This window comes from Seriola dumerili, unplaced genomic scaffold, assembly GCF_002260705.1.
Source record: "Seriola dumerili isolate Sdu_G_001 unplaced genomic scaffold, Sdu_1.0 BDQW01000147.1, whole genome shotgun sequence".
NCBI classification, from domain to species: Eukaryota; Metazoa; Chordata; class Actinopteri; order Carangiformes; family Carangidae; genus Seriola; species Seriola dumerili.
Window position 1 is genome coordinate 1,597,934 of NW_019174402.1, and position 27,558 is coordinate 1,625,491.

Genomic DNA, 27,558 nt, shown 5'->3' on the forward strand with positions numbered 1-27,558 from the left:
AATAGTATAAGCTATATTCACTACATCCATGGCTGTAGCCTGCTGTGTAAGAAAGGTGTATAGTGTGTGTACTGCACACAGAAATATAGATCATTGACTCCCTCCATCATTCTACTGTAATATTTCTTCATGTCACTCCGTGTAATTTCTCTGGATGTATGGTACACAATTAAACTAGGGCTACACACACACAAACATGGTACTTGAGGGAAATTACCCCCCCCCCCATCCCACCCCATTTTCCCTCCCTGTGTTTCTCCTGCTGTGTCTCTCCACCCACACACAGGCACTCAGCATAAATCAGGCTTGGTAGGTTCAATGGTGATTGACTGTGTGTCTTAATAGTGTATTGTATGATCACATTTAGAAGATTATAAATACATAGTGGTGTGTGTATGTGTGTGTGTGTGTGTTTTTATAGTGAGTGGGTAGATGGGGGGGGGGGGGGGGGGGGGGGTAATGAGTGATCTATTGATCTGGACTTAGAAAATAAGGAATCAGCTGGGGAGGTGGAACACACACACACACAGGCATACACACACCCACACACACGCACTACTGTGCTGAGTCAGTGATATGGTACCTCTGGGGGTGATATACAAACACCACTAAATTCAGAACACACATCCTATTTTGTTCAGTTCAATATAAACACACACCCACACACCGGCTCACAAACAGGGTGAATGTGCCCTTTTTCTAAGATGTTGGTGCTAATTAGACGTAAGTTATAAGTTATAAGATGATAATGGCAGGCAGACAGAACACAAAACTCAGGACCTTCAGTTGGTTGTCAAGGAGCTGTAGGAATTTCGGATGAACGTAGTTTTAATGTTATATTCACAGTTTACTGTCAACCTGACTCTGATCACCTGCCTGTCCTGCAGACTAACACACATCGATTTGAGTAACTTCTCAGTGAGCTGTCCAGCACTGACTCACCCATACACACATAAATGACCACATGTACGTACTACTGCGCTGAATCGTTGAGCTGGTACTCTCGGGCGCGGCTGAAGCACTCCTGGATGCCAGAGTCGGACCACAGACGCATCATGGCGGAGAGCAGCTCGGCAGAGTAAGGCTCCGTGTCTTCCATACGACTGACGACATCGCACACCATCTTAGCATCCGCCTAAAGGTGACACAAAAGGGAAGAAGCAGCAGGTTAGCATTCTTAGTGGCTCGAGTTGGAGCAAGATCTTTTGAAAGACTCTAAAGGTGCTGAAATGCTGTGACATTATTCAAACATCAACACATGAATTATAAGACATTAGTATAATAATTGTAAACAAACACAACCATCACAGAGGGAATGTCAGCCTGTATAATGCATTTTCAACAGTGTGCCTTTAGGTCTTCTAAAGTATGAGAAATACTGCATGTAATTTGACTGTGCATGTGAGATATATTTAAATGTGGAACTAGCAGAAATAGCAGAAAAGCTAGAAGAAAATGTGTGACCCAGAAGGGGAGGGTTAGCGGTAACAACAACTACAGAAGGTGATTACTGTAGATGACAGAAGAAAAGAACAAGATTAAGGGGAGAGAGAAGAATGAGACCATTTTCAGCTCACTTTGGTCCATTTTCCTTGGTGAAAAGCCTTCACAAAAGCGTCATTTAAAATCCATGTGTCATTACGGGCCCTGAGCCAGTGCAGATACAGAAACACACTACAAAGCCACTGCGATTTATGGAGAGGCCTGAGTTCAAGTTCTGTTTTAATATACTGATACTGTAGTGTGGGCGAACCTTGAAAAAAATGCTTAACCAACTGTTTTAAAAATTGTGCCGACTCGGCTTGGACAAAGGTAAAGCTTCCTTGTCTCTGTTTAGCTGCAGAAGGCCAAAGAGGGGGCTGCTGTCATGCAGCAGCGATGTGGCTCTTGTTCCTTCAGGGGCAGAGACTGTTGGTCTGCACTGAGCTCCCTCCAGACAAAGAGGCAGATAATTTAGCTGCTGGTAACTGACATAACCGAAAAGGAGTCCCTGTCTTAAAACTCAAAGCTGTGTGTGTCATGTGATTATAAAAGTCCAGTCAGTCAAGTGCCAAGCTGGAAGCTCTGGTTCACATCAAGCTATTTAAAATACATTTACTACTTGATAGAAGCAAAGTATTGACCATTTAATTCATATTGTAAAATTGAATGTCAGAGAAAGGGATAACATTTATTCACTGAGATAATTTTGGTGGAATTGAATCAGTATAATTTGTGATTATGCACGTTTACAGTGCATTACAAGCATCTATTGAATAAAATAACTTTGCTTCCTCAAAGGTTACAAAATCTTGTCCTGCTTTTGTATTCAGGAGTGTTACAAGACGATTTCTGAAAGATTATATTTCATTCTTCAATTTATTTTAGACACGTCATCCTGTGTTTATGGAAAATCTTTCTAGCCACTTAGCTATGAGTAAACCTGCTGCAGAGATCTCACTTAGATGCCTCTGCCATTACCAGCATCTTGTCTGAATCCAGCAGTGGATCTCCCCCCCCCCTGCTCTCCTTTGCTCTTTGCGGTTATTGATTTCTGTTCCTGGTACTTGCCTCTTCCTACATGATCATTCTTGCATACAGTAATATTTCTAGGGCACTAAGGCCCTGACCTTTGTACTTTACACGTTTGGTGGCTTCATATGCTGATAAACTGGAAATCAAAGACTTTTACAGCTGAACACTCTGTACTTACTCTGTACACAAACTGTACACAATAGCAGAAATGTTAAATATAAAAAAAAGTTCTTAATCAGTACTATCGACAAACATAGACATCTCTCAGCAGCTAGATATATGCAAATTTTAAAATTTAAAATTTAAATTTCCAAGAACAAAAATCGACAGTTATAAACATTTTGTAGGAATCAAACATACAAATAATGAAAACATTAGTAGAGTATATACAGTTTCATCCCATTTCTATAAATGTGATACATGCAGCACTGCTCTAGAGATTGCTGAGTCAGCAAAATGAAATATATAACATAGTGATCATAATTAAATATCTATGCTACTGTACCGCACTGAAATAAATGCAACACTATGCCTGGCTAACACCAGAGCAATACAACATCAGGTTTTATGTCATAAAGAATTCAATCTTTTTTTCTTTTTTTATTTAAACCAATGAAACACTATAACATCAGGATGAATGTTGTTATTCCCCGTACTGTTATTGTATCCAGACATTATAATTAGATTGCATAGCACTCAGGCTGAAATTACAATAACTGCAGGCATGATGTGTTTGAGTTTCCACATTCACCAGAAATTAACAGAGTGCAAAGCAATCAGGAGGAGATAATAACAGGTCACATGAGTTTTGAGATCTGACAGAGTACGCATATGTTCCTCCTGCATCACCAGGCAACAGTGCCAGGCTAACCCCACGTCCTCTTAGAAAGACAAGAAAGCTAATGGTGGCAACAAAGGCTTGTCCAGCAGACAGGACATTATCTCCTTTCTTTCCTTTCTTTTTATCATTTACCTATTCTCCTCTTGTTCTTCTCTTTCCCTATCTCATCATCCATTTTGACCAAAATCATGGTCATACCCCTCAGAGTTTTTTTCTGTAAAACTGAATTTGTCCTCTACAATATGTAAGCAATTATAGCACTTACGTTTGTGCTGGTTTTAAAAGTTGTCAATCAAACTCTGGTGCAGATCAAACAACCAGATGTTTGGGTAGTGACAGATTTTGGTTGAGGAAAAATATTCCCAAACTGTCTGAATATACAATATGAGACTTAACTGCACATCTACAATAAAAGTTCCTTGTATATTATACAATTTACATACATATTAAGTTTGGGAAAAAAGACACATTTATTCCATGTTTTCAGCTCTGACTTTGAATCAGTTCATTAGACCATATATGTATAAAAGTCTGAGAACACTTTCCCATTAATATATATATATAGAGTGCAACTGGAGACAGGCTTTTATATATATTTCAGTGGGCCACAAAAATAAATCCACTCATGTCCCGCTTGACAATGAACAAGGTGACTATTTTCCACAACAACTTTCTATCAGCCCCTCACCCTCCATCTCTCTCTCTGTTCTAATCAAGGGGTTGGAAACAGACTATTCTGAAACAAGAGGGGGAAATGACATGTCTTATAAATAGGTTTAGTAAAAGAACAGGACAATAAAAGCTGTTGGTCTGCAGCTTTTTCTGAGTGTGTGTGGAGGACAGGAAAAGACAATTGTATTCGGACTGTCTCTGTGTTTTCATGGTGGAAACAGAAAAAAAATCTGCCAAGCAAAATAAACATGAGAGGGGCTGGACGTGATTCATTCGCCCTCTGACACTGAGGTCAGTACTGTCTTTGAAAAAGGAGCTGTGGCAGTGACGATGTCTATGAGCCACATTTAAACCCAAGTTCACGGTGTGATCTTTGATGTGCTGAGCTACCATGACACCCCCGAACACAGTGTCTTTCAAACATTAAGCTGAAGCTCTCCCCATCTGCTGTCCTCTGCTAGGCGTCGATCCCTCTTGAAGGGATTTGAGTTGATGTAAATGTGTTTCAGCAAGGGGTAAAGCTCAGTTCCTGCTTCCTCTCTGCTACTGATGCTCTGTCCCCTCTGTCAGCAGCTAGACAATGCCTGATAAGGAATGAGAGAGTACATGTGTGTCTACATCTGGGTGTGCGGGTATGAGGGGACAGTACAAGGAGAACTGAGCAGGTTTTCTGTTTGTGTGTGTGTGTGTGTGTGTGTGCATGTGTGTGTGTGTCCAGACAAAGTGTGTCACAGTTTAAGTGCTGGGCAGTGGGCCACAGACACACTTTAAACCCACAGCCAAAGCCAAGGGAAGTGTCTAAACAGGCATATTGGAAGGCACAGGGTCAGTATGTATGTCTGTGTGCATATGTGTGTGTGTGTGTGTGTGTGTGTGTGTGTGTGTGTGTGTGTGTGTGTGTGTATGTATTATGCAGCCCTGTCCTGGGCAGGAAGCAGAGGAAAGAGAAACAGCACGACCATAAATGATAAAATAGAAAATAAATACTGTATGCGGCGGTCAATGTGCCACAAATTTGAACATTGAAACGATGCATCAATTTAAAATATTGATGTCGACACATTTTCAGTGTCTACTTCAGCCCTAATCACAAGTCCCCAGCAGAATTTAGCTGTACTAAATGGGTTTCTTTTAATCCCCATGAAGTAAACTAGGTTTCTTCTTTACATCATGTTTTACAAATCAAGTTACTGCAGGAAACTGACAATGACCGGAGGACTTGACTGCATGTAAATCAACTAAATGGGAGTACTTCCCATCATGCAGACCTTCTTGTCTGACATTTATGTAAAAAAGCAGACGTAAAGTAGATGCATCTTATCTTGTATCTGCCCCTCGGGGAGCTGAAGTTGAAATCCAGCTCGCTTATGCATTATGCTATTTGTTGGACAGCCATTTATCAATATTAATCACCTGACACTAAATACTGACTTGATTATTTTATTACAAGCTCGAGTGATTTAGGCCTCCACGGTAACAAATGTGTAATGTGTTGTGGCAAAACATATGGCAAGCTAATTTAATTCTAAATAAACAAAATTAACTGCTGATTGTTTAATTACACATGAAACGGTTGCATTAAGTGTGTTCACAGCTTTTGATTAAAGTGACCTGTCCTTTAATTTCATTCCATCTTATGGAAAGTGACATGTTTTAAACATTTGTTTTCTCAGTGAGACAAACCATTTGCACAAAGACACCAAGTCACACACACCCCACGCTTCAAATTGAATGAATACACTCTGCTGCATAACATATAACTTAGTGATAAAATAGAGCACCGGAGTATCTGCTCTCAAAGTCATTTGACGCATATCTTAGGCCGAGATGTTGCAAAGTTTTGTATGTTGAGGTCTATCAGGACACAATTAACATTTTAATTTGAAAAATTTGAAACGCTAGACTACTGTATATTTGTTCAACTGATAAATATTCAAACATGTATTGAAATGTCTGTTTTTTCACTTGTGCCAGATAAGGATGGATGTTACTTGCTTATATACTGACCTGATTAAGCAGTCTGGATGTGATTTTTGTATTTCTGCATCATTTACATTTATTAAGTCATGACAGTTCTTAGTGCCACAGCAATCCTTGTTCTTGTGTTACCTTACATACGTACTGGACCGGTACTCAGAGTTGTGGTATTTAAATCAGTATCGATACAGAAAAAAACGGATCGCTGCATCCTAATGTTATGATGTCACGATGGTAGACAGTCAAGATGACAAAACAAAAAGGAACTCTGAATCGCCCAAAAAATGATATTCTCCTCAGGTAAAAAGGATGAAATGTGATGAAAATTAAAGCAATGTAAATTAGGACAACAGGAGCAAACGCAACGTCAAGTCTAGTGTTGTATTTGTGATATGTTGAAAGGGAAAAAATATGAATAAATCATGACAGTGTCTTCAGTGAAGCCCTTGACATAAGATCAATGTGTTGCCTGTTGGCACTGGCTAGATGTTACGTACAATGTACAAATCCCATTTATTATGAAGTTGATATGTATGAAGGAACACAGACACAAGCAGCACATACAAGACAGAACTATGCATGAAGAAACACAGACAAAAAAAGAAAAATCCGACAATGTAACAACAGACAATGAAAACTGAGTGTGTTTGTTGACGTCACAGTGACCATCAGCAAATCAGATATCGCGCAGAAAAAACAATTTTTTCTCATTCCCCATTTTCTCTCCCACCCCTTCTCTTCTTCTTGCTTCTATTTTTGTACTTGAGTTTACTCTTTAAATCATTTTCTTCATCCTTCCTGTCAATCAACCCCCCCCCAAACCCCTTGTCTCTCATAGTGTAACCTTTATTATTCCTCCTCTAGACAAGCCTCACATGACGTCACTGTTAATGCTGTGGCCTACAAAGACGCCGGAGATAAATAAGTACACACTCAAACACTTGGTGAATGTTGCACACACTCATCACATCGTTCATCCCTCCTCCCTCCACACCTCATGTAGTCTTCCTACCTATCCCTCCTTTTTATTGCTTCACCTCATTACCATCTCTTTTCTCTTCTCTCCTCCTCCGTCGTTTGCTGGCACACCCCACACCCCACCCTCCTCCCGCTGTCTCCTTTTTCGCTCTCTCTCACACCTCTCTCGCTCTCTTTCTCTCTCACTCCTCCGCATCATGTGACTCTCAGCAGCAGTTGCCATGGTGACCATCCTCATTTCCCAGGAATGCAATCGTGTCTTATTCTCTCTCTCTCTGCCCTTCCCAACAATTCTGCCGCACCCTCCTCCATCAGCATCATCCTTGCCTTTCTTTTTTCTCTATTTTTCTCTTAATATATAGTATAGATATGTCGACATGTAATTTTCTGCATCATCTCTTGTTTTCAATTCAACTCGTATTATTGATACAAATGTTAGATGTACTGCCAAAGCATCTTGAGGTACACACACTGCCTCCATCACTCTCTCTCCCTGTGTCTGCCTTCGTGTCTTCTCCCCCTCCCTCCCTCTCTGTAGCAGTTGCTGAATAAGGGAAGTGATGAAATATTTAATTGTTGTTCAGCCTTCCTGTAGACTGCCCCAATGGAGCCCAAACACTCACTTACACAGGCACACACATAGATATATATTTACGTGTGTGTGTGTGTGTGTGGGGGTGTATGTGTGGTCCATGCCTTGCTCCACTGGAGCTTCCGTTGCCACCCTCACAGGGCATCCTGCAACCACACCCAATATGACACACATACACACACACACACACACACACACACACACACACACACACACACACACAAAGAAAGGAGGTGGGGGATATGGGGCATGTACAGTGGAGTGGATCGTTAAAATACACTTAGTCAATAACAGCATGAGAGCGCAGTAAACCACAGTAGCAAATGGTGGATGTGCAGTGAGCTTTATGAGCATGTGTTCACAACATTCAGGCTCTGATCTCTGTTCATTTCTGCTGGGAGAGCTGCTTCACTGTACACTTCATAGCTGTTTTGAAGAGAGTCTGATCCACCAGTTTAGTGAATATTTGCTTCGTCATCCATTCTTCAGCCAGTTACGAAGAGGAGAACTGTATCCAGCTTCCAGCAATAGTTGTACCAAAATGCTGAGATGATTATCAGACTGTTTGGTTCCGATCAGGATTTAGAAACATTTCATTCAAATTCTGTTGACAATCGTGGGCTTTAATAATTACTAAGGATGGTTTTGTTTTTTATCTTTCGCTAAAGTTTCAACATTAACTGTTGCTTATTTAGTCATGAACATTTGAGTGTGTATTCAATTTAACTTGCGGCATAATACCCTGAACTTGCATGTATTTCTTGGCTTTTTGGTTCATTTCTGAACACAAGTTTCATTTGGTCTGTTCTCACACAGGGACGAGTATAACAAAGGATTCCTGAGAACAAAGTTAGTGGCTTTGTGGAGTTATGTTGCTATGGAGCTGATGTTCTGCTCTGTTTTCTCACACCAGCACACACACACACGCACACGCACACACACACACACAAAAGATGTGCAATACTTAATTTAATTCCGGGTTTAATGTGCGCAGGTGTGCCCATGCACACATCTAGCACAACAACATGCTCACCATGATACAACCCACATTCCAGACATCAACCAAACACACTGTCAGCTGTGTGTACACACAATCAAACATTAACTAACAATATTAAATTAATCATTTACCTGCAATTCTCATGACATAAACGTCACACCCAGTGTAATTATTGGTTGACAGTGAAAATGGGTCACAAGTTTAGTAGTTGAGGAGGCCTGTATTGCAAGCATTCATTCCCTGCAACCCCCTACACACACATACATCCGTCAGGATCTCCATCTGTCTTTGTCAAAAGCCATTCTTAAAAAAGGCATTTGACTCTGCTCTCTTTTTTGTGAGACTGTGGTTGGTTGCGTCACACACACACACACACACACACACACACACACACACACACACACACACACACACACGATAAATAAATTGTTTACACACTTTTACTTGTAAACACATAATATGTCATATTTTAAAATGCAATAGACAATGAAGACCGTCATTGTAAGTCAATCTACTAATGTACAGTAGGTGATCCACTGCTTCCCATCTTTTGAAGTTCCCTTAAGATGGGTTGGAAAATTATGTTTATCATTCTATTCTTTTGATAGTGTGCATTGCTTATTTATTCTGCTTTATCCTCATATTCTAATGTGATTTTATTCTCCCACTTGTTCTTCTTTGCAGAACAGCCTTATTCCCCACAGGGATGAATAAAACTTGAAATTCTCTCCATATCTTTCTGTGTTTTTCCCACCTCAGATTTTCTGTCTCTTTCAAGCTAATTCCCATCCCTCTATCGCTTTAACTGTCACCCTATGAGCTCTGAGCTCTCTCTCCCAGTTTCTCTCTTGTTGTGTCTTTGGAGTATCAGTCTCTCGCCTAATCTGCCTCTCTGTCACTCACTGTCTCTTTCTTCTCACACTTCATCTATACTTAGATCCAGGAGTGAGCTGTCACCCCCCCTCTTTCCAAACATACCTCTTCCTCTGAGTCTATTGGTGAACACACACACACACACACACACACACACACACACACACACACACACACACACACACACACACTATCCTGACAGTCATCAAAAACACAGTGAATATTAAATAAACCCAGATGAAACATTAAATGAAAGTTGCTCGATCAAACACTGGAAAACCGAGAGGTAATGGAGCTCAAGTCACTCCCAGCACATCTCGGTACTTTGGCACATGGGAGCTGTTATATAAAGCAAAGATAAACAAGTGAAGAAGAGCTGCAATATTTAGGATAACAAGTAGTTCCTATGTTTGGGTGTTGGCTGTCTGGCAGTTTAGCAGGCTAATTATACACATTATAGATGTGTCTATTGCTGCCTGTGTGTGTATTTGTGCCCTGCTGTCATCTATGCCAACCATCAGCGGTGAGGATTCTTAAATTATAATGTTTGTTCGTCACCTGGGTTGTGCCAAAGTTCGGCGGTGCTGCGAGCCATTTGGTTCCTATGCACTTCCTGTAGCTCTTGAAAAAGGACAAAGTTCGCATTTGTCAGTAAAGCATTTTTAAAGTAGGCATAACTGGGATATTCCTGCTTTTGATATTTATGGACAGGGTTGTGATTGTCTCCTGGAAAGGAATGACCTTGCCCCTGAGATGAGGAGGCAGCAACTAAAGATTTCATTCCTGAATGGGTCAAATCAGTTCTCATTCAGACGGCATGAGGCATTTTTCACTATTTTCTGACATTAACAGACAAAATTATTAAAAAAAGGAAAATAACCAGTTGATTAGACCAGTTTTACAGAAGTCAGAACTGTAGCAGTCGAACTTAGGTTCATATCTCAGCTGTTCTCAACCTTCAGGTCATGAACATCAGTGAGTCACAAGATCATCTGTGAATGGGGGCTGCACAAAGTAGCTTACTTTGTCTGAATTTGTGTTCAGATGACTGTACCAAAAGAGACAACACATTCAGGCTGATCAATGCTCTGGAAAAGTATGAGGGGTTGTTATGAAAATGAAAAAAAAGGAAATGAATACTTTTATGGATTTATTGTGAGTGGTCTTCGTCTGGAAAGGTTTAATTAGCCTTTCTTTTCTAGCCCTTTCACTTAATGCCGCTTAGTTGAATCCCAATTCAATAACACATTTGTTTTCCTTACATGCAGCCCATCAAAGCAGAAGTATCAAATGTGAATCCATGCAGTAACTATAGCATTAAGCTGATGTAATACAATCTCCGTGTTTGATGAGAGAGCGAGGCAGAAAGAGAAGGAGAAAAGGAGAAGAGAGAAAATAGGGCAAGGGTATAAAAATGAAAAGGGAGAGAATTTGTTGGGGCCCCCCCATTCCAACCAATGGGATGTGAATAGACATGGCCAAAACACAGCATCCAATCACGTGAAAGATAGGTGGTCAGGTGACTGCATGGCTGCATGATCCATGGAGGTGGCCGGCTAGCCTGGTTGCTATGGTAACTGGTTGGTATCCTAGAGACTGTCAAAGGGGCTTATAGACAACTGGATGGTAAGACAAGCAGAGAAACGAGAGAGAGATGGAAAAGAAGAAAGAACCTCATCCCATATCTCATATTGGAGAATTTAGACAAGCACACAGACACTTAACTACATATAACTGTGTGTATGTGTGCATGTGTGTTTTTGGAGTTATCTGGCCTTTAGCGATAAGAGCTGTTGAATCAGATTATCTTATTTTCACAGCTACACAGACACACACACACACACACACACACAGTAGAGAAAGCACAGACAGAACGACCACAGTCAGGCCCAATGCTTCATTGAACTATAAATAATGACAGTCCACACACACAAACACTCAAATACACAAATGCTTGATGAGCCCAGCCTAGATATGCCTGTGTATGTATGTGAATCATCTGTCAGTGAAAAAAGTTATGCAGACTGCGTATGCATTAGTGTGTGTCATCTCATCCTGAGAACAAACTGAACTACATTTCTTATGTACTGATTTTTCCCTAGAAATGTTTAATAACTGCCTTTCTGTGCATTTTCTGTGACTTTTTTTTAATACCATATCACCATGGTTCATTTTTTATGCTGATATGTTCATGAATAACCAATGTTTGACATTAATATGATTATTGAGAAGTGAATGCATAGTAAATGATGATGATAAATGCATCAGGGATAGGGTATAATGAACCTCCTCCCTGTGGTTTACTTTTCTCTTCCTGCAAAGTCAGTCCTGACCACTGAACTTTTGAACCACTTAAAGATGAGCTTGTATCTGTTTAATGTTCTCCTTTAAGAATTTCATCTATACCTCTTTGAGTAACAGGTGATGTTAGAGGTTTGGTGACATAGGGACAATTCACAGAGACAGTTAGTAAACTACCGCAGCTAGCAATGCAGGAACATGCTAATCCAAATCAGTCACAATAGCTCTCTGAGCCTCTTTTTATTTTTTCTGTATTAACTTCACACTAAACACATCATTTTTATTAAATAAGGATTTCATGGAGGGGAAGATAAAGCTCTCTGAGCCGTCTTGTTTGCTAAATGTTACTGACTTAGTGACTTCCTCCATTTTGGACTCTGGTTCTCTGTTTCCTTAAAGATCAGCACTGTCATGACAAGTTACTGTTCATACACTGATCAATGGCTAAAATTCATCTGTCAAATTTCATACAGATGTTGAATACAGAAGATTCATGCAGATTTACTCTGCCACTGAGAGAAGAACTCATTTTGTTATTTTACATGCTCATGTGACCGGGCCTTTATCCAGGAAAGTTTTTGAGTGGCAGCCTGTGTAACACACGGATGTTATTCATACTTTCTTTCAACGGGTTTAAGACAAAACGGAAAATGCCTATGCACGTGAAGAAGAGCTCTCCACCGTGTGTGTGTATGATCGGGGGTTGTGGATCCCAGTGAGTGTGTGACAGCTGATGTAGGTGCAAAGTCATGAAAATGCTGGCACTTGTGTGACTGCAACACTCATGTTAGCATGATAATACTGTGCTGTGTTAGTATGTGCGTGTGTGCGATGTGTGTCAATGCTGTGGGCAGTATAAGACTAGAAAGCAGCAGTGATGCACTAGCTGCTTGGCTGACTGGGTGCTTTAACACACACACACACACACACACACACACACACACACACCCACACACACACACCCACACACACACACACACACCTTCCATCTTTTTTTCACATTTCTCTGTCTCACCACTCAGCCCATTACTCCAGTCTATTCAACAGCCCCCCTCCCCCCTCTCTGTAGGAAGGCTGAAGAATGGTGAGGAGAAGAAGCTATGGACAGAGAACAGCTTAGCCACACACAACCTCACAGAGAGAGAGAGAGAGAGAGAGAGAGAGCGCTGAGGCGTATTACTGTGTGCATGACAGAACTCATACAGGACTTACTATAGCAGTGAACCAATAAAGGACACATGAGACCATACAGACATTAAGTCATACTCTCTCTTTTTCTCTATCCTGCAGCACCTTCCCTTTGAGTCACCTTTTTCATTACAACAGCCTCCAGTTCAGTCTTTATCTTCCATTCATACTAAGGCCCTCAGCTGCTGCACAGTGACTGTCACAAGCCCTGTGAGTGTGTTAAAATACATGTGCTGAGCGGAAACAATGCAAGCATAAAAACTGAAACTGTAACAGTAAATAAAAGATACATAAATTATTTATCTGAGCTGATATAAAAGAAAAGGTAAAAAAAAAAGCCACTAGCGCAAACATGAAATTCATCTGTATGTCTGTGAAATATTTGGTTGTAGGGGCTTGATGGCAAAGTGACATCTTGCAGGGCTAGTGGGTAAACTACTAACCGCCAACACACTAGTCAGCTGGGAACATCCACTAGTCACTCACAACAGCTCCTCTCTCTATTTTCTCTGTACACTGTACCATTTATTCCCTCTTGGCATGTTGGTCTTTTGATTGTTAGAACAAGCTACGACAGCTTCTTCCATTTTGAACCCTCCTCCTCTCTGTTCCCTCAAAGGTTTGGGCTGTCAAGACAGCTTGCTATTTGTCAAATAGAGATTGACAAATTTACTTTGCTCGACAGACTTTTCTACGAATTCTACTGAAATTACTTCGTTTTGCCGCAAAATTGGGCCACATGCTCATGTGAGCAGGCCTCTGTTTCTGATCAAGACATTTGTCTATATGATGCATTTTTGCTTTTCCCAATCCAGAAGAGAGATCTCTCTCTTGGAACCTGTTTGCAAGGGTTGATGGCACATCTCTAACAAAAGTGTGGTTAAACTTCACTGGAGTCGATGCTGACGATGTTTGTTGCCACAAGTGAAACAACTCTTCAATCTATCGAAATATCTAGCGTCATTCAGGTGGAGAAAAGCACAGTTTTCTGGATTCAATTTATTACCAGGACAATGTACCATGTCCTCCTAAGGAAAGGAGGAGGAGAGAAGAGAGGACAGAGGATGAAAGGGAGGGAGAAGGACAGTGAGACACACTGAGAAAGAGGGAAAGAGGGAGGTAACTGAGGATGGTTGAAGGGTTTCAGTTAAAAATCCAGACACGTTGGGGCCCTTGTCATTGCTCAACAACACATGCACGCACGCACGCTTGCACGCACATACACACACACCCTTGAGCCTTTTCTCCCCAAGCTGATCAATAGAAGCACCACTTAAGATTGCAGCACAAAAAGAGCTGGAGAGAGAGGGAGAAAAGAAGCCTCCTGAGGAAGAATTAGGACTGATCCAACAGTGAGTGCTACTTAAATCCTCAACTGCAGTTTACAGTATATGCACATATGCAGTATCCTGTGTATAGGCTGACCAATGATATTCTAAAGTTATTTACTACACCATACAGAACAGATGTCTGTATGAGGTAGGGATTAAACATTTGAAGACTAACACAGTGCTATACTTTTATACTGACTGATATCGCAGTTGGAATTCATATTATTTTCTGTAAACCAAAATTCGGGCCTGTATTTTTGGTGTATATACCAAAGATATGTTTGCATAGCACCAATCATAATCACAGACTTCCATGTTCTCCCAGAAGTTTTGTTGAGCCAAGCTAAAATTTGAGGCTTGAGTGGTATCAATATTTTATAATTATATTGTTGTAATTTATGTTACAGGTATAAGTGGTGCTGCCAGTTAACAGCAGTTCAAAGTTTTATTGTTCACATGCCAAAGTACAATGTACAATAAGCAAAGCAGTGAAATGAGGATCCAACTTGGCAGCAAGGTAGACTGTGCAAAACTGCAAAAAAAACTGATGTAGCTTACATTTGTTAAGATACTGATAAATAATATTCCATTACAATCATGGCAATCACAAGTGCCATTACACATATTGGACAATAGCTGCTCTGGCAAGTTAATTGACAGTACCAATGAAAAATATCTGATATCTGACTGACAACCCTTAATCATAAGGGTGACAGGTCTGTATTGTACCTTCACAGTCTAACAGGACATGGCTTCACAGCCCCAAATCCTTACAATGATGATATGATGGGTTTAAAAGTATAAAGAGCAACAGACAAGCTGGTGTCACTCTTTCACACTTGACAACTACTGAGCTACCTCCTAGCCACCTGTCTGAAATTGACATGACGCGAGTATGCAAAAAAAAAAAACGCGGTGTCATGAATGGTAAAAAAAAAAAAAAGGACCAATCCTTATGTTTTTTTTCAAACATCAAAAATAACAGGGGAATTTCTTCTTCCATAAAACTATCTTTGGGTAGCTTAAATGAGCAGACACTCACATACAGAGATCTGTACGTATGCTGTTTGTCCAGCTCACAGAATTAACATTATTTTGCTTTTTTTTTTTTTGCATTATATTGCAACATTTATTTTTGCCACAGTTGAGTAAATTTTCAGCTGCTACAGCTTAAGACACAGTTAATTATGCAAATTAAATCCTAGCTTTTGCAATTTTACAGTTTCACTCTTTCAAATGGCAATTTTGATATACAAAGGATTAATTGTTCAGCCCTTGTGATATGAGCAAGACATTCTAATTAATCAGGCTAAACACGATCAACTACAATGCAATTCTCACTTTTTGCCTTTCCATCAAAAAACAACTTTTTTTTTTTAACTATTGTGAAATGAGTCTGTAATTTCCCACAGGACAACGTTGCCAAGTCTGCGTCATCATTTATTAAAAAAAAATGTGTTCCATCCCTGTTTATTGCATATTACATTTTCTTTATAAATAAATGGATGTTTTAGTTAGATAGATTTATGAAGTGATAAAACAAAGATGGTAGGACAACTGGACAGATATATGGATGTTTTCGTTTCAACATGCATGCACGCACACACGTGCGCACACACACACACACACACACACACACACACACACACACACACACACACACACACACACACACACACACACAAGGGACACCCATTTAAGGGTAAATTATTTATGAACAGACAGATGCAGCTTTTTATGAAGTTAATAATTGAAAAAAGATGAATTAGAGGGATGGGGGAGGAAGAGTGAGGGGAAGAACTGGAGAGAAGAGGAGCGAAAGAGGGGAGAGACAGGAAGGGAGAGGAAATAGAGATGATCTTTTTTAACAGAACAATTTACATTAAACCAACTCAAAATGGAGGGCTGGCCTCCTCACCCTCCTTTCCTCTTACTGTGTCATCTATATTTCTGTTCTGATCTATATCTCTCCGTCCCTTGACCTTCCTCTCCTTTTCTTCATTTTTTTCCACATCAATATCGGTCATCTTCATTTCCTCTTACGCCCCTTGTTCACTCTCTCTCTCTCTCTCTCTCTCGCTCTGTGTCTCAGGCGTCCTTGTTACCATGGCAACGCCAGACATCATATTTTTACATTAGGTTCTAAATTCACCTGATGGTTATCATAGTTATGAAAAAACAAAACTATCGGACTGTGGTACACAGTGTGGGCATTAATCAGTGCTGTGTGAGATGTGGCAGGATAAAGTAACCCTATAGTTGCATCATGCTGCTGTCTACCAAACCCCCAGAGGGATTTCAGCTGATGAAAATTTTCACGTATTAACAGAAAACACTTCATGCCATGGCAGTGAGGCTGCCTTTGCATCATCTGTTAGGAACAGTGCAACCAGCAGTGTAAGGCTACTTATTGAGGATAGTGCATGTCTGAGACTGTGTGTGTAAAGGTATGGCATAGTGAAGGTACAAAAAAAAAAAAGTAGGGACACCTGTCTCTGATAGCAAGCTGATGTGGTGTGTGTCAGTATGTGAGTGTTTGAGAACGTGTGTGTGCTAGTGAGTTAGATAATGGTGCTCTTGAGATGGACAAAAATACAGCTGTATCGACCAAGGACAGGAAGAGAGAAGGGCAGAGAGAGAGGGGGGTGGGGGGGAGAAAGAAAGAGAGAGGGGGAGAGAGAGAGGGAGAGACTCATGCTGATGGTATCTGCTAACCTTCAATTAGCAGCGGTAGTCAGCAGGGCATTGATTAGCCTCTAAATGCCAGAGCAGTGTGCAAACACCAACATCCAAAGAGAGAGAGAGACACACACACGCACACACACACACACACACACGCACACACACACGCACACACACGTGCACATGCACACACTAATGCCACAAGTAAATTCATAGGGATTAGATGTTGAAAGATATGATTGGTGAAATGAGGATCAAGAATAATGAATGAATTCTGTTGTAGCTTCCAGCCATGATGCAAGTCCCACATCTGCATTAATCCTGAATGATGAGCAGTGACAGTGGCTTCGTCCACCAAAGATATCATCATATTTCCTTTCAACATGTGTCAGAGGGATGTACAGTATATATAGCAAATCTCAACAGAATTTTGAAGTTGTTTACTGCAGGGATTTTGTATAGGTTAGTATTAAGACTGTACAGGTGTTAATGTGATAGTCTCTACCATCCGGTGTATATTGTTAATAGCAGCTTCTTCTCAAACTGATTTCCTTGCTTGACCAGACCTCTCTGAGTAATTTCAATTAGGCTGTACAGCATGGTCCTGCACTGAAACTGCCCTCCTTAAAGTAGTGCCACCTCTCAGAAATAATCAAGTTCTTTCTTACCTTTGTGCTGCTTTTGACCCTTCAGACCATTAGATATTATTGGAAAATCTTAATCAGTGCCTGAGCAGCTTTAGTTTAACTTTGAAGTGGTTTTACTCCAAAGTGAGAGGATGTTTAGTGAGAGTTGATGTATATGGATGACTGACGCAGAACCCCAAAGACTGGAAAATAAAGCTCCAGAGACAGGAACTTGTCCAGCTTTAATGGCTTCACATTAATTCTATTGACTTTGCAGGTATGAGGCATGTTACATATAGTACATACAGTACATTTGGTATTCATTGTTCTGTTTGCCTTCAGTCTTCTCTCGTCTCAGCCGTTTTTTTTTGTTGTTTTAATCTCAGCCTTCCTCTGTCATTTGTTTTCTTTCTCTAACTGCTATTCTCTCAAGCTCTCAATCTGTCCAGCTTTTACTGTGTGTGAGCAAAGATGTGTTCCTCAACAAACAGAATTAACAGCATGCTGACTGTGTTGCTGTCTGTGTGTGCGTAAATGTGAGAGGTAAACTGTGTGTAAATGTGGCTATAAGGACTTGTACGCCTGCAGCAAAACATCAACTTTGCATATCATATACCAATATGTGACTGTCCTTGTGTATATGTGGACTGTGTCATCTCTGATGGTGTGTGGGTGTGTGCCTGTGAGTGCATCTTTGTGTGTGTGTGTGTGTGTGTGTGTGTGTGTGTGTGTGTGTGTGTGTTGGTGTGTGTAGCTATATATCTGGGTAGACAGTGCCAAGCTGGAAAACAACTGAGTCAGAGTTTCATTACCTGGTCAGACAGCACCAAGACCAAGCACTCATACATTATGCTGCCTGGCAGACACCCACACACACATAGTTTATTGGTCACAGGTTTGGAAAGGCACTTTTGTGTGCGTGTGTGGAACACACTCATATAGCCATTTTCCACCGCTCGACTCTACTCGCCTTTTTTGTTTTCCGTCAGGCAAAAGTTGTGGATAGTTGTGGACACTTCCTGGTCGAGTCGAGTGGAGTCCAGTTGAGTCTTCTGATGACCCAAGAACATTTTGATCATAGAAACACCCATCTGACTTGGAATGATCCACTCAGCTTCAACAGAGTAGTGACAGCATGGGCTAAACCACCTCAGAGATGAGGAAAATGACAACAACAAAGTAAACTCATCACATTACTTATGTGATGAAGACATGAGAGAGGATTTCATCCACAGATTATATTTTTTGTACAATTTAACCACTTTCATTTATGTCAGCTATGAGCTGCTGTAATGACTGCAAATTCCTTCCTGATGTAAGCAAATTAAAATCAGAATTTCAGAGATTGTGCAAATGTTAACTTCAGTTTCCTCTGGGCATGCTGTCAACAGTATCTTGAGCGGACAGCCTCTACATGATCTAGAATCAAACCACTAATAGACATTTTTCAACACAGCCTCCAACACCAATTTGCAGCCAGGCCACAAAATCCATACTTCAGTCACCATGAAGACAGACCACCAAACGCTCAGTGTCAGCGTGTTGACAATCAGCTCATGGATGGGTCTCCTTATAACCCTCCCGCCCTGCTCACCCCTGACCCCAGCCATGCTGTCCACCTCTGCTCCAACTCTGCTGGCCAAATCAAGGACAACCAAAATCCAGCAGTGATACTGAGGATGACAGAAACAGAGAACAGCTCTCTTTTTCCTGGGCTGACAAGAGTGATAAGGTCGGGAAGGTCACCAAAAGTTCAGTTCTGACTTGCAGCAACTCAGAGATGAGAGCAGATGTCTGGCATTTACAGGGCCCCTGCCTCACCCTTCTGTTCGCACCTCCACCGGCAGAAGTAGGTCCTACGTCTGCCATTCCTTTCCAAACCCTTGTTTTGATTGGTGCTTGAGTGAAAAAGTTGTACTCAACCTACTTACTGCTGCAAATGTAACAGTTAACAGTTGAATTACTATTTATAAACATGATATATGTAACTAAAACTTGATTGCTCCAATCCTTACTGAAGAAGTCTACTGGCCAGTTCTTCAATATTGAAAAGAGCTCCATTTGAGAACCGCATGAATAGGCAAGTCTCTGTGCTGACCTCACAACACAAAAATACACAGCAACAATGGGTGTGAAATTCAATAGCTGCAACCTTTTTACCCCTTCAGTTCCTATAAACAGACACATACATACACACATCACATACACATAAAATGGCACACAACACGTACATGTACACACACACACACACACACACACACAGCCAATGCAGCCACTGCACTCTGCCAAATGCCTGGTTTCTAAATAAGAGGCAGTCATGAAATATAGATTAAAATGTCCTTCATAATTTACATCTACAAGGCACAGCAGGCACACACACACATGCACATACACACCCACACTACCGTTGCCCTCTCTCTGTGTGTGCACTGTATGTGTGTACAGGGAAATGGGAAAACTAGGACACAACAGCTTAAAAAGGAAAGGGAGGAAGACAAGAAAAAGAAACATATGAACAAAAACTGTTCCCTCTCTGTTACCAGGTATGACCACTTCTCTCCCTGTGCACCTGACCTCTCTTCTCTGCAATTACTCCTAATACACACACACACACACACACACACGCACACACACACACACATGTGAATGATGTCCACTCATTGAAATCATTCTTCTCACATCAAAGAGTGATTCAATTTTGATTTAATACTGTAAGTCAGTTGCTTTTAGGTTTGTAATTACAGCAGTGTTTTTGTCAGTGAGGCAGAGATTTAAAGATTTTTGCCTCTATGTGTGTGTGATGGCTGGCTAACCAGCCTAGTGCTTAGTGAGAGCAATAACGTGACCACCATCTGTCTTAATATCTGCAGTTGATTCACCAGCATTAAGCTACAGCAGCATAGACCATGTCAACCTCCACAGTGTGAAGCAGAGGAGAGACAATAAAAGAATGAAAGAGAAAGAAGAGGCAAAGAAAACAGAAAATGCAAGATAAGAAATAAGAATGACATAAAGCAGAGGTGTAAAGCCAGATTTCAATGACATAAATTCTCACTGCTTTGAAACATTTGGCTTTTAGTAAAATATTTTGTAAACAAAGATGGATTGCTATGAAATTTGGTAACACATTTATGTTAGGGGGGGGCCAATTCATCCCGAGGGGGGGCCATGAATGTTTGTACAGCAATCCATTCAATAGTTGTTGAGACATTTCACTAAAAACTAGGATGAGGATCATTAAAAGTCATTAGGATTCACTCTCTGGGGATCATGAATGTCTGTAAGAGATCACATGGAAATCCATGTACCGGTTGTTGTGATAGTTCAGTCTGGAGCCATGCTGAAAAAACAGACACAGTGTCTAAAACGATTGATTTATGACATTTATGTCCCCCTCAGGATAAAATGCCATTTCTCTGGTGGCCACTCAAGTGCCACCATCAGATCAAAATGAGCATTTTTCCAATACTTATTATTGGATTTGGTTTATGACCAAATACCTGCAAAAATCATTCACATCAGCCTCAGCTGTTCTTTGTTTTTAGGGGTAATTAGCAAATGTTAGCACGCTAACACGCTCAACTAACATGGTGAATATGGCAACAACATTATACCCACTTAACATGTTAGCATTGTCATTGTGAGCATGTAAGCAAGCTGACGTTAGCACTTAGCTGAAAGCACCACTGTATTGAGATACAGCCTCACAGAGCTGCGAGTCTTGTGCAGCATTTCTTTGCGTGATGCTTCTGTAACTTCTTTAACAGTTTGTGCTGTTCTGTTTCTAATCTAGATTGTGGCTCTGACAAAACTCATTCTGCTGGTTTATAGTACAGTTGTCTATCAGAGCACAAAGCACTGCGCTGCCACAGAGCCTTGCTTTAATTACGTTAGTGTCTATTTTGAGACGGGTATAATTAACAGGCTACCTACGTTCTCAATAGTAATGTGCTATTCATGGGATACTAGTAGAGCACATTCAAATGTCAAAACTTGCATCCATGTGACAACAAATGTAAAAAAAAAAAAATATGTGTTTTTCTCATATTGTTTTCATAACTTTGTGGCTTATCAGTAGGTGTATCAATTCCAACCAACAACATCGTCATATATTTTTGAACATCTCCCTGTTCATTTTGCATCAAATACAAACTCAAATGTTGAGGCTACCCTCACTAAATCTCATTAAAAAGCGATTTCTTTTTAAATTGATTTTTTAAACTAATCAATTCCAAATCAGGTTATCTGGTTCCCTTAACCACCCTCTGAAAACCATACTTTGGAAAAATGATATGTTAATCTTATAGTCAGGTGTCTATTTTTAGCCTGGCCTAATTAGCTGCACCGGCAGTTGGCTGACAGATTGAACACAGAACAGAAAAGAATTCAGGCACAACAACATAGAGAAATGTTTGTACAGAGACGTCTAAACTGTACGACGTACAAACACTACATGACACAATATATTTTCTGACAAACTGTCTATGTGAGGAATTTTTCAAACTTATATCAATCTTGAAAGTTCAATGAACACTTTGGCTGTCACTGACTATCGTTTATCAGTTTGTCAGTACACCATATGTTTTCTACCATGGCATATATATAGTCATGAGTGATGAGTCATTAATAAAAGCACTTTTACAGTAGATGAAATAACCACATATTTTCTCCTAATCCAGTGAATTAAATATCTGATAAATCCACGTAATTCTTCACATGGATAAAAAAATCTTATACGGAAAATCCAAATGCAACACTGCTCACAGTGGCATCACAAAACCAGAGCTATTAAAGGCATATCTTGGTATTAACAGTAAGGCAAAATCTCTTCCAGATGACAAATTTATTTCACCTTATGGCATATACTGTATCATCCCATCGCTCCGCCCTAGTGTGTGTGTGTGTGTGTGCGTATGTTTGCAAACAGCACCTACTGTATACAGAACAATACACTGTATCTGTGGTCTGAACAGCAGCAAATGAAGACTTTCTGCTTTTGCAGAGAAATGGAAATGTGATGACTTTAATGCAGGGTGCTTCATCAACCTGTATTCTATAAACCCAGACACACACACACACACACAGGCTACGTGAGGCATAGGGATGTGCCAATGTGCAAACCCCTAAGGACCGACTCCCATGCTAACTCCCTCCCTCCCTGTGCACCTTTTCTCTCCTCCATCACTCTATTCATCATGCTTTACACCTAAGGGAGAATATTTCATTTCTTCTCAGCCCCTCCTCCCCTCTCTCTCTCCCTCTCAGGGGAGTATGGTCCATGTTCTATCTCTCTCAGCACCTGAGATCCCAGCCCCTGTTGTGACTTACACACATCCCTTAACAGAACTCTACTACTGGACACACACACATATGTAAATGGCGGTTTGCCTTCATGGCTGACTGATCGCAAACTATCTAAGTGACTGACATAAAACTATTTATTTTAGACAAAATAACCATTCCAAACTATTCTGTTGTGTTTTGTTGTCTGGGTGGTCTTGCGGAGAAAGAGCAAACACTAATAGATACATTTATACAGTCGTTGATCAGCCCCCTTTTCTTTCTTTCTCTCTCCACACCATTCTTTACAGAAATATACTGTAGGAATGATTATTAATTTTAACAAAGTTTGAAAAGGTTATGATCACACTACACCTGGCGGGCACCTTTTTTGCTTTGCCCTTTACCTTTCTGTAGTAACATGTCAGATTCTCAATCTCGAACTGGCCTAAATCTCTAAATTCTCCTCTGGTCACTTAGAAGTCAGCTTACACACATACAAGGTTTTCAGTCGTTCTACAAAGTCATGAATGTGTGTTACATTTCTGGAAGCGTGAGTTTTTTCTGTGCTTAGAAAACCAACACTAATGATTGGCGGCCTGGGTAACCAGGGGCGACAGTAGCAAGGCATCATGGTCCTGTTCTTAGCAGCGCGGTGTTGTGGCATGGTGTGGTGAGACAGGTCCATGTGCCTGTCATATGATGCTGGCAGCACCAGTCTGGCAAGCGCAGTGAGGAGGTTAGCGAGAGAGAGGCTGTGTGTTTGTGTATGTGTGTGTGTGTGTGTGTGGGTGTGTGTGTGTGTGTGTGTGTGTGTGTGTGTGTGTGTGTGTGTGTGTGTGTGTCTGTGGTTTTAGAGAGCTACAGGGCAATTCATGGAGCTCTGGTAGAGAGCTAGTTGTGTGTGGGTGTCTGTGTATATGTTGCCTTCCCTAAAGGACCTTCTCTGAGCCTTTCTGATGTTATGCACTGTGACGTGTTTTGCAGAGTTTATCTAAAAGGCACTGTTGGTTCGCGCACACACAAACACACACACACACACACACACACACTCACACACACACACGAAAGACACAAGGGCAATGCGATGAGAGGCTGTAGCTAAGTGAAGTCAAAAACGCACTGAGTGGGTCTCATACACATGGACATACACCCCATGTGTTTCTTCTCAGAACTAACCTTGTCCTTGATGGCTGATAATAGCAGAAATGAGAAGCATCATTCTGTCTTTAACATCTTTAACACTTTTCATCACTCTATTTGACATTATCTCACATAAAACCTGAACGCCCTGTGACAAATTGAATGAGACTTCTCATTCCTGTGAACAATATGTAGAGCTTTTTTTTTTGTTGTTGTTTTTGTTTAAACAAAATTCACTTCTTCCAGCCTCTTGGACATTCATATTTGATGATTTTCTTTGTTATACGTGACACTACACATATACGAATAACAAGACTAAAACACTTACAGAAGCATCATGCAAAGAAATACTGAATAACACTAAGGCCTCAATTATACTCCCTTGCAGGCGCGCACACAGACAGCTGCAGACAGTTGCGGACACCACAGACACATGGTTGTTATGATACTTTCTAAATTTACGCAGACCCTCGTGAACTTGCAGATGCAGAAAGTATAACGCTGCACAACAGTTTTTTGAGATAGCATACAAACATGTTCACAATTACAATGCTAACATGCTAATGTTTAGTAGATAGGTTCCTCTTGTTCACCATCTTAGTTTACTGCGTTACCATTTCAAGTATTGCACAAATTTAAATTCTGACTCAATGATGGCGTCTGAGGAAAGGTCAACGGATCAAGTTACAGCAATTCATCCCGAGGGGGGGCCATGAATGTTTGTACAGCAATCCATTCAATAGTTGTTGAGACATTTCACTAAAAACTAGGATGAGGATCATTAAAAGTCATTAGGATTCACTCTCTGGGGATCATGAATGTCTGTAAGAGATCACATGGAAATCCATGTACCGGTTGTTGTGATAGTTCAGTCTGGAGCCATGCTGAAAAAACAGACACAGTGTCTAAAACGATTGATAATCAATCAAATGATCCACATGTCATCTAACCTAACATTTTAATGACACACTCTTGGGGAAATGTATACTACTTGTTTCCTCCTCAGTAAGTATCACTGAGATGTTGCTGAGTCAGACATCCATCCATTTTCTAAACCGCTTAGCCTGTTCAAGGTCACAGGACACTGGCGCCTATCCCAGTATGCAGTGGTTGCCAGTCTATCACAGGGGCTGGAACACACAGACAGACAGATTTATACTCACATTCACACCTACAGGCAATTTAGAGTGGCCAATTAACCAAACCTGCATGTTTTTGGACGGTGGGCGAGTGAGGAGAACATGCCAACTGTACACAGGAAGGTCCCAGCCAGACAGTGAAACCAACCACTGAACCAGCTCCTGAAGCTTCAGCAAAGCCAACAGTGGGATATCGTTGTTGGACAAGGCAGCTCCAAATATCCAAATGAAACTGAGCATTTTCAGATACAGTAAGAGCTTAGCTGACTTGGAGTGGGAGACGGTTGTTTCTTACAGAGCCATCAAACAACCATCCCTTCTTCTATGGATATTGAAATTGTACAGCACAGAGCAGCTACAGTATACAACATTAAAGACATACTGGGATAATTATAGACATACATGGAAACAAAGACACAGAAATAACACGCTCCCAAAATCTCAGGTATGGGATCATGGTCCTCTCTGTTGCTAGGATACGGTTCATTTCTCTGCTGTGACAATCTCACTTTCATGATGCAGACTCTTTCTCTCGGTTCTCGCTCTCTCTGCTCACATCCACACACAGCTGGCCTAAAATCCGCGAATGACGCGTGCTTGTGTGTGTGTGTGTTAATTAGCCAGCTGCATTATCCAAGAGACTAATGACCTCTCATCATGGGGAGCAGGATTACGAATTGAATGTCTTGATGAATTGATTGAAAGAGCCAATCAGGTGCTTTATAGAGAGCTTAATAAATTGATCTATTGGGTTTGACTGGATGAGGAGAAAGCGACAACTGCTGTGACAGCATTAAAGGAGAGAAGGTGAAGACAGGGACAGGAAAATTATAAGAGAGATAAAAGTAATAGGAAACAGGAGAGGGGGGGTTGATGGAGAAGAAGAGGAAGGAAAAGAGAGGAAAAAGGTGAAATGATGATATGAGGAAGGAAGTGAGGAAGAGGGACAGGCAAAGAAGAAAGAAATTGAGAAAAGGAGAAGAGGGGAATAAAAGAGAGAGGATGTGAGGAGAGGAGAGACAAAGGGAGGATGCTGAAAATAACAAAAGAGGAGGAGGGGAGGGAGGAGAGAGGTGTGCAGGAAAAATCAAAGGCAGCTCAGCACTGCAGGATGGTGGCAGACTGACGCACACTTCAAACACACACACGCTCTCTCAACAACACACAGAAACACACAAAAACTTCAAACATCCGAGAGTGAGTGCGTGTGTAGTGAAGGCTCTGTCTATCGATGACCTTCTTAACCTGGCTGGAAGAGATCTATAATGACACACACACATAAGCCGATTCAAAGCTTCACATACGCTGATCAATAACCACATATGTGTGTGTCACAAGCTTGGGTACACGCACACACACATACACATACGGATGGACACTGTGGACACACACATTAAGGCCTAGCGTAGTGAAGCACAGTAATACTTTGTTATTAATACAAAGCTGTGACCAGCCCAGAGGTCACATGCAGCATCATCAATGCCCATCTTTAACCTTTTCACATATAGCTGATTTATACACAGCTGGGGATGATGCCTGTCCTGTTTCTTCCTTACAATTATGAAGTTTGCTAATATCAGCTTTTAAAAGTTCAAGTCAGTAAAATGGAAAATAGGTGTCCCTTTTCTCATTGATAAGCATTTTCCAAACTGTTTATTCATGGACAAAGGAATGGGTCAGACATTTTTCGGGGTCACTCTGCAACTGAGCAGCAGATTAGGAGGAGCAACTGGTTCAACATTTACATTATCATTATTTCATTATTATTTTCAGCATTGTGAAGTTGCATTTTATTACTTTTAAGGTAAACAACAACCTCAATGCCCCGTGGCCTCATGGATAATTTACCAACTATACAAAACTATGAAAGTTTGTTGCTGAGGGGTAATCTCTTTCTCTCACTTCCGTATGCTTAATGGCATGTAATATATAAGTACCCTTATCAGCAGACACAAACCAGATCCGTGAAATCAGCATTGTAGCATACTGTTATCAGACACACTGCAATGTACTACACCATACAGTAGTTACCAAGTTAATCCCAAATTGTTTCAAAATCCAATCAATGAATTCCAGTTGCTGAATCTATACAAAGAAACAGAAGCTCTACATTTTAAAGGATAAGGCTGGAGACATTCCATATTTTTTGATATGGTCAACAAATCCCACAAAAAAGGCCAAAACCCCTAAGCTCCAGAGGCAGCCCATGCTTTAATTTTGTTTTTAAAAGAAAGGCTAAATCATTTCCTAAAACAGCTGGGAACTGTAGTTTTCAGCAAACATAATTAAAACAGGAGTAAATGGTGCATATGTTGGGGACCAGTATCAGCTACATTAGGGTGAATGTTAGATTAAGTCAATTGTTTGTGACATATGGGTGGTATGATATATTGTGGTTCAATCATGTGTTACAAAAAGTTT

General features: G+C 40.8%; 1 protein-coding gene across 2 annotated transcripts in view; it reads right to left on the reverse strand.

Moving 5' to 3' along the window:
• LOC111225196 (guanine nucleotide-binding protein G(o) subunit alpha) overlaps nucleotides 1-27,558 on the reverse strand; it is an 81,553-nt gene that overhangs the window by 27,238 nt on the left and 26,757 nt on the right. For both annotated transcript variants that reach the window (XM_022749923.1, XM_022749922.1), the window contains exon 4: nucleotides 975-1,135. In XM_022749923.1, the coding sequence (XP_022605644.1) occupies nucleotides 975-1,135 (161 nt within the window). The remainder of the gene's footprint in view (nucleotides 1-974; nucleotides 1,136-27,558) is intronic.